General features: G+C 39.0%; 2 protein-coding genes across 2 annotated transcripts; both read left to right on the forward strand.

Moving 5' to 3' along the window:
- The first annotated feature begins 3182 nt into the window (after positions 1–3182).
- Positions 3183–5251, forward strand: LOC148168937 (T-cell immunomodulatory protein). Its single transcript, XM_088046699.1, has 2 exons — positions 3183–3972; positions 4022–5251. The coding sequence occupies exons 1-2, from the start codon at positions 3348–3350 to the stop codon at positions 5188–5190; spliced, it is 1794 nt and encodes a 597-aa protein (XP_087902825.1). The 5' UTR covers positions 3183–3347; the 3' UTR covers positions 5191–5251.
- A 55-nt stretch (positions 5252–5306) lies between these two features.
- LOC148168938 (E3 ubiquitin-protein ligase RNF10) lies at positions 5307–9014 on the forward strand. The gene is made up of 8 exons (XM_088046698.1): positions 5307–5695; positions 6331–6724; positions 6774–6864; positions 6915–7587; positions 7774–8025; positions 8226–8503; positions 8549–8792; positions 8841–9014. Exons 1-8 carry the CDS (start codon positions 5623–5625, stop codon positions 8927–8929), a joined length of 2094 nt encoding a protein of 697 aa, XP_087902824.1. The 5' UTR covers positions 5307–5622; the 3' UTR covers positions 8930–9014.
- Positions 9015–9071: the final 57 nt, after the last annotated feature.

The following is a 9071-nucleotide window of genomic DNA, read 5'->3' on the forward strand; positions in this document are numbered from 1 at the left end:
GATTGGTAATAACTGAGGCGTTCGGAATGAGTTCTCGAAATAATCTTTAGGTGAGCAGACAAGTGTCAGAGGATTTTCCCTTTGCTCTTCGACTTATTTATAAATAGAGAGTCTCATAATGTAACATATTGCTCCTGGTTGAAACATCAATTACATATCTATTTATAAACAGGACAAGTGATTCACAGGTCTTTATGATGTCCTCAACAACAAACAAAAACAACGTGGCGTTTAAATTGGGTCTGTTGTGCATTAGCAAAGCAGATGATAGTCATGATGCAAGGGGGTCAGTGTATAACTGATTTTAGCACTGGAGAGATTAATCAAAGCTATCAACAATTCCATAGATTTTCTTCTTATTGTAAGTACCCGCTTATGTAAATTCTAGACAGATTTCTTCTTGCTCCCGTGTTTCGAAATGATTTACGAGTACAGATAATAAAAAAGTCTTTTTGATATATGATTTCGCGTTGGTTGAGATCGGGGCGAAAAATAAATGCTAATTATCCGCTTGACCAAGAATTAATTAGATGGCCATTTCAATCCGCTGCTGTTGTAAATTATGCGTGCTGAAAAGTGTTATTTATTCATAGGTCATCGCAGTAGCACAGGAAACATTTTTAATACAATGCAAGGAAACAGAGGGTAACCTTTCCACAAAGAAAAATCGCGTCGATATGAAAAACCCGTAATTATTAAAATCGGACACGTATGTCGTAAAAATTCTTTCCTGTGGCGTTTTCTACTGTCTCCGATGCGAGAAACGAAAACAAAACTCACAAATAACTAATTTACAGTATGTGGACGGTGCTATTTCCTAACCGCATTCTTCTGGTTATTTTTGAAACTTGAAAGCGCTAACTTTACAGGTACGAATAGAAGACGTCTGAGAGACAAACTTAAAAATAAAATCGTATAAAGGCAAAAGCTTCTATTTCGACCGGTGAAAGTTGCCCAACTGCAACATGCAATAGTTGTCCATTTTTCGTAAGTGTGATTTACTTTAAGATTAATAAATGACACAACACTCTAAATACTCATAAATTAATCTCGTTATAAATCCGTGGGTGATTTATGTATTATCTATCAAGAAAAAAGAACAGGTGTTCCTGCATCGAAGCATAAACGGATCTACTGAAGGTTCCTAATAAATCCGATATCAATAAATTGTCGCCAACACTGCCGCCCAAATTAATTCAATTATTTTAATTCGTTTAGTTGCTTGCGTATGTTGAATTTCCCACACCTTCTTTTACACTTAAATTGCGTGCCTCGCATGGCATGGAACAAATCGATAAAGCGCTATTGATTTTGGCACAGAAACAAACATTATTACTACACAGGTTTCTTGGCTAATGTGTTTTGGTTTCTAATTATTACTTTAGCCAACAACTTCATCCCGATTCGTTTATAAAACAAATTACAAACACTCGACGGATTTCGGGATATTCTTGTTGGAAACTAGACTACTAATGAAACAGTAATAGAGTCGAAAGACCATTAAAGTTCACTAATAGGTAAATCGGTCGAGTATTAAACGTTCAAGGATGTCCACATTTTTATAAAAACGATAGGTGGGAACTTTCTAGGGAATTTGACGACATATTCAAAATCGTTTCTTTGCCTTACAATTGAGAGATTATATTGCATTAGTTACATTGACATTGAAGGATTTCCCGGAGAAAGTGGCGTTGAATTTCACGGTTTTGCTTTAAATAATAAACACTTTGAAGACTTTAATTTTATGGATTACCTAATGATAGTATCCTTTGATCAACACATGCTTCTTTTTTCCGTCTTGTCTTCTGGATGAACATCAGTCCAGTTATACCATTACTTCGCCAGTTTTGTTTTCTTTGCACTTAACTGACTTCAACGAAAATAAATGGAGCGAGTTTAGTTTTACGTTTTTCTTGTAAGTGCGAAATTAACTAGTTCTGACTTACAATTGTTAAAAGAAAAACTCCACTGCGAGCAGCATTTGATGGTTAATTTATGATCCTCGAGGATATTCCACAATATTGAGCATGTTCAAACGGATGCAATTATGGGAAATAACTGTATTTTAGGAAATATTTATCTAATTTGTTTACGTGGCCGAGCTCGTTTCTTGCTTTGAAAATGGCTTCAGAGTGAAGCGCGTTGATTCTTTAATTTATTTTATATTAAACATTTTATTCTTTTATCTAAATCCAAAAACACAAAATATGAAGTTATTATAAAACGTTTTCTGTTATATATTAAATGACAAAATACAATTACCTTAGTGGCCCTCGGAATTCTGTAGATTTTGCTTTTTAATATCCAACGCCATGAAAAAGCGAGATCCACAGAATTCCGAGAGACACCTAGAATTTATCCAATTTGTTTACGTGGCCGAGCTCATGTCTTGCTTAGAAAATGACTCCAGAGATGTAAAAAAATTTGGAGCAGTCGTTTAGTGAAAAAAACACTGTTTGACTGTGGTAGTAAATATTTTGGTGCAATTTAAGAAGGCTTCGACACCCTAAAATTATTTTTTACAAATTTTAGCAGCATCATTTTGTAGTATCGTGAAGTTTATTTACAGGTGTTCCAGAGCAATTCAAAGTTAGCCAATCAAAACTTTTATTGTCATAAAAAAAGTTTGTGATAAACGTTGCTCCAGCCAATTTAGAATCTAATTAAACATTTTTTTTTCGAAAATTCACTCTCAAAATGCAAGAGGCTCAACGGGTTCTTTGTGATTTCTGGGACATTCTATATATAATTTGTTTATTTAACGATTTAAAACAACACAGGTACACTGGCATGGACCGGCGCGGCGCTTAACTTTTTTGGCTCCAATTTCTACGTTAATGAAAGAACAGCTGTGTCGCGTGGGCCATTTTGGCCAAACTCTGTACAAATATTGCTTCAATTCAATAAAATAATTAAAAATCACCCTGTATGTATTTTTTTCAAAAGCCATGGCTTTTTCGAAGTGGGCCATGGGAATTTGACAGCGTGCGATGTTCTCGAAAACGCAACGATTTTGAAATCCCCAGATCTTCCCGAATACAATGAAAACTAGACTTTTATAAATAAATGCATACCTTCTATTAATAAAGCAGTTTTTTGCACCAAGAACCACAAATTTCCACTTAAAATCGGCACTTTCACTCGCACTGACACCTACCATTCAAAATTGACATTTGACAGTCGGTAATGCAGGTCTCGACCACCACACATGTCGTTTGACAGCTCCAATAATGACGTACTGAGATTAGTCACGTCAAAGTCAAAATAACGTGAAGAAATGTTAAAAAATACGTCGTAATAGTGAAATGTGTGTGAATTACTTATTTGGATCGTAAAGCGGAACCAAAATGACTCTTCCTTATCACTTTTTCGCGTTGTTCGCGGTGCTGTCATTTTACACGAAAATAGCCCAAACCAGCGACATAACAAATTTGGTGTTTGGGAAACTTACGGATGGAATGCCTGCAGCTTTTGGTGATTTTAATTCTGACGAGCTAACTGACGTTTTTGTTTTGCAAGACGAAGGGAAGACTGTTGAGATTTTGTTGGCGCATGAGGAAGAGCCTTTGTTGAGGTCAGCTAAGCCTAAACTTGCTTGCACTTTTAAAGATAAAATGATTACGAGTGTGGTTCCTGGGGATTTTGATGGGGATGCGTTTATGGATATCATGGTGACTACTGTGTATAGAGGGGCTGAGAGGGATAAGTTTCCCCATACTTATGCACATGTAATTTGGGGGGGTGCTAACCAGTTAAACTGTAGTCATGACAGGGTGGCGATACCCATGATTGGGCAGCCTTTAGCTCTGGATTATAATCAAGACATGATTATTGATTTGTTTGGGCAGGACACTGACAATAAAAGGGTGTTTTGGGTGTTTAACAACACAAGGAACCCTCCTGAGAAGATCCCCATGGAAGATAATCGCCGCAGGACGGAGCTCAGGAGGCCCCACTCTCACGCTTTTATCGGTAATCACCATATAACAAAAAATTCGCTTTTAGCTTCCGTTTTTTTTAGATTTAAATGAAGACTACATGGCAGACTTGTTTATCACCACAACTGACGACTTCGAAATTTGGCTTGGGAGTGAGCACAAGGGCAAATTCGTCTACAACAATACAATTGAACATCCAAAGAATGCTGTCCACATTGGACAGTCACTTTTCATGGATGTGGAGCTGAAAGGACAGATGGATTTGGTGACTCCAGTTTGTTATGACTCCAACTGCCAAAACAGCGCTCTTCTGGTTTACAGCAAAGGAGAATGGCAGAATCTCCAAGTCAATTTTAAAGACGACACAAGTGTGACCTGGGGGTTTGTTTTCAAGCCCGGGACTAAATACACAGATACTATCACTTTACACAGTGGTGATTTTAATATGGATGGATATCCAGATTTGCTAGCGACGCTTTCTCCAAATGATCCAGAACACCCACAGTCTTTCTTTTTGGAAAATGTGCCTTGCGACACTGGATGCGGCAAATTCAAACGGTCCTTTGCCGTCAAATGGGGGATTTTGAACTCTTTCAAAAATGGTACCGCAATGGCTGCGTTCTTTGATTTCTATCAAGATGGGATCTTGGATGTGATCTTAGTCACTTACCAAAATAAGGAATATAAAGCTGCAGCGTTCAAAAACAGCTTAGATTACGACGCGAATTTTATCAAAGTCATGGTACTAACTGGTCTTACTAATAAAAATAACGCCATGATAATGGGACGAGTGGGGAAAAAACGGAGAACGTATGGAACGAATCTCCCGGGGCCTCTTATTTCTTATAAAACCACAACACAGGAAGGGTACACAAGACATGGAATTTCTGCCCAATTACCACAATCCGCGCACTTCAGTTTAAACTTACCATACACCATTTTTGGCTTGGGAAGAACTCCAAACTTTGTTGATTCTTTGACTGTTGGGTTATCAAATCACTCAAGGTCGTGGACTCAAATCATACCAAACTCCCAAATGGTTGTCATACCATGGCCTGCTAACGAACCTTCCAGATGGAAAGCCCAGCTTTTTGTCACACCAAGCAAATTAATTTTGATGTCGGTAGCAGCCTTGACGGGCATTTGTGGTATTATTACTGTGATTATTGGTGTCCTGCACTGGAAGGAGAGGCAAGAGGATAAGAAGGAACGCCTCTCGGAGTCGCATCGTTTTCATTTTGATGCTATGTGAATAATTTAGTATTAACAATTCGTGTTGTGATTTAATTTAGGACAATATATCATAGTTTGAATTTCCCGCTTTTTATAGTTGGTAGTACTGTATTTTCTTGGCCAATCACGTCACCGCGTCGTAGACAAATGATTGAATTTCCCGTCGCCATCATTGCGACGAGATCGCGAGAAGTGTTTTCGTGTTAAAATTCGTCGTTTTCGACGACAGGGAGTTTCCTGCTCCCGAAAGTTATTTCCCTAGCTTTTCGGCAACCTTTTCGGCGTTGGAAATTGAGGAAAATACAGTGTTGTTAACGTATTTTTCTTGTTTAGTGATTTTATAAAACATGGCTTTTTAAAATGTCTGCTTCGAATCTGCGTGTTGCCACTCCATGTGGAGGAGCTCAACTCTCCGAAAAACTAACTATTTTTAAGACTGGAGGACAGTGGAATGGAGAAAAAAGGGAGTCGTTGTGTACAGGCTTCTTCCAAGGGGGCCACTTCTGACTCCAAGAAAAGTCAAGGTTTGTATTGACCAAGGTCAAAGAGCAATTTTGCCAATATGGCCGCCGTTTGTTTTACATAATTGCGGTGTTTTGCTTTTTTACTAAAGGTGCGTCATTATACACGAATTGCGGTTTTATAAATTTGCTTTGATCGGCTATAAACTGCGTTGTTTGTTTAGCTGCCCGGTGCCCCAGGCTCAAAACAGTTGGCTAAACGAGAACAAAAAATGTGGCCTCTTATCAGACACCTTTGTCCCATAAATTCTCTTACATAATCTCGCCACTTGAATTTTTGCCGATTTCAAAAAGATGACTTAGCACTTTGCTTGTAAAAGTGACGTTCAAGTAATTATTTCCTATTCTGTATAATCGTCTATTGTGCATTTGCACTGCAGGGAAGTCTGCAGAAATAATTAACTATTGTGCGTTCGAGTCAATCTTTTATGACACCATAAAGCCTCAACCCATAGCAAATTGTTTCTGTTTTTTTACCCATGAAACAATGGCGGCTTTTTGCATCGTTACTTCGGGAAACTGTACTTTTCTTTACTTTGATGTAATGTATTGTGACGTAATGTTACTCAAGTTGAAACAATTTGCTCCACTTCCTTTTTTAACATTTCCGCAGATATTTCAAAATTCTGTTTTTCCAGATGGTACCAGCGGTAAGTTGTGGCCCCGCGCAGGGCGCCGCAGAGAGCCCGCTGGCAGCAGCCTGGCTGCAAAAAGCGAGTCATCTCGTAAGCCCACTCCACAACGTGCTAACAAGACGTTCGACATTAAAAGACCTAGGCCGAGGGGAGCCTTTGGCGCCGGTTCTGCTATGGGTCGAACGGAGACAACCCGGCTAGAAGAGGACTTTGAAGCTGAATTGGGTTCAGTTTTTCAACCAGGCAGTAAAAAACAAAGTCTCAATCATTTGCTAAATTTCGTTTATGCAACTCCAGGACGTTACCAGTCTGAGAGAGGATTTAGCAATAAGAACTCCAATCGTTTGATTCTCACCAAGAAGCATAAGTACAACAAGGAGCACTTTTTACAAGCAAAGTAATGATTTGATGTTCGTCGTCTTTTTTTAACGCGTTGTTTTTCTTAGTTGCCAGTTTGTTGTGAATACTTCTGGTGATTACAAGCAATATCTAAACAACCCCGATGCCTTAGTTGAGTGGAGTTTAATTGAGCAAGTGGTAAGTTTCATTGCAATTTTACACTAGTAGTTGATTGGTTTTGATTTAAGAATGTGGAAGTTTCTGACTATCCATCGTGCCCAATATGCCTTTATCCTCCAGTTGCTGCCAAAATAACTAGGTGTGGTCATATTTACTGCTGGTCTTGTCTGCTACACTATCTCTCCCTTTCCGATAAAGCCTCGCGCAAATGCCCAATTTGTTATGAATCAGTTCATAAACCCGACCTTAAAAGTGTCGTCAGTAAACAACATCAAACCTTCAATGTGGACGAAGTTATAACCTTCAAACTAATGAAGCGTCCAAAGGGATCACTGGTCACGTATCCAGCGTCCGCTATAGTTCGGGAAGAGGAAATTTTCAATCTCTCAGACTTACAAAACGTTGATGTTTATTCTAAATTACTAATCGCTAAAGAAACTGAAATATTGTCAATTATCGATAGAGAAAACGACGAATTGACGGCGCAACTGTTGGAAAATGGTGAATGCCCAGAGAACTGTTTTATAGAAGAAGCTTTAAACTTGCTAAATCAACGTAGAGACGAGCTACTTAAAAATCTGGGCTCTACTGTAACTGAAAAAGAATCGCATAACGTAAATGAAGCTTTTGGGGCATTAGAACTAAATGATAGTGACAGCCTTAATTGTAACAACGTAGATGCTGAAACTTTGGACATATCTACCACCAATCCACAGTCAAAATTTCACTACTTTTACCAAGGTAAAGCCACAACTTGTTTACATCCAAAGAGTTGAGTACGCACTGCCACTTCAGGCTTTGCGAAATTGTTTCTTTGGTAAATTAGCAGCTGTGTTGATTAGACTCTTACGCTAAAGTAACAGTCATTTCGCTCATAGCTACAGTAAAATTTTGTGTATTAGCGATACTCATAAGAAAATTTTGCAGCATCTGACGGCCAACATATCTACCTCCATGCTATCAATGCTAAAATGCTCGAACATACGTATGGGTCACTGGAACACGGCCCGAAAACCATAACAGGGAAGATCCTTGAAAAGGAAGGAGGATCCATGACTGAAGAGTTACGAAAGCGCTTGCGATATTTACAACACTTGCCAGTAACATGTCAATTTGAAGTGGCTGAAATTTACTTGCAGCAGTCTATTGTGTCCAAAGAAACTCTTCAGCATTTCAGTGGTAAGTCTTGTGTTCATCACCCGCACTGGAGTGTTCCATCAAATTACGTACTCTTTGGGAATTTGATCGACTTCGGTGCCATATTAACGTGAGGTTAATTATCCTTTTCATGTTCTTATAACGTAAAAGGACAGTCCCCTTACTACAGATACTTGAATAAAGTTCTCTCTTTGGTGATGACTAACAAGCTTCTTTTGTAGAACAAATCGAGGTACGTAAAAAACGTCGCCAACGCCGCGCCAAGCAAGAAAAGCGCCGCGAGAAAAAAATCGCAGCTGAAGAAAACCGTCTAATGGGGATATACCCAACCCCGAATATCCACATAGACTCTCCTCAACAGTTCCCACGTTTCGATGGAAGACCTCGATCCGAGTCGGAGTGTACCCAGCCCAGTGAAGAAAGTCTCTCAGAAGCCACAGTCACTCCTCCGAATAGTTTGAACACGGATCAAGAACACGCCGGGCCTTCTTTCGCCAAAGTAAATGGTCCGATTTTTCGTGCACTTTTTAAAAGGTGTTTGTAGATGCTGGCAAGTGCCAAAAAGACGGAAACCGTCAAATGGCCAGCTCTTAAAGCTTCCAGTCCGACGAAACTGATCAACGTAACTGGGCAAAAAATGGCAACTTCTTTCAAAGTGCGTGGTAATAAAAGTGATAGCGAGCAGGAGAATGAGGAGTTTGAGCCGCTTCCACCGAGTACTAGTCTTGGGGATGCGATCGTGCAGGCTCTTCAGAAGGCGGAGGAAAGCGATTTGCTACATGATGCTGGTGAGTGAGGACGTTTTTTTATTAGTTGTTTTGAAATAATTGTTACAGGAGTCACGCCAGGTGGTAAAAAGAAGAAGATCAAAAACAGGCAAAAGGTCCTCTTCACCACGACTCTGGCGTATACCGGGAATAAATAACGTTATGTTCATAGGTGTAACTTTTTTGTTTAACATTCGTTGCATAAATTCATTTTTGCTTTTTCATTTATTTGATCGAATCAGATATAGGTGTTATTTTTTATTATGACCCAAACTCGTGGACTATTTTAAGATCAGTGAT

This window comes from Gnatocerus cornutus, chromosome 9, assembly GCF_029298725.1.
Source record: "Gnatocerus cornutus isolate USDA-ARS CGAHR chromosome 9, icGnaCorn1.1, whole genome shotgun sequence".
NCBI lineage: Eukaryota > Metazoa > Arthropoda > Insecta > Coleoptera > Tenebrionidae > Gnatocerus > Gnatocerus cornutus.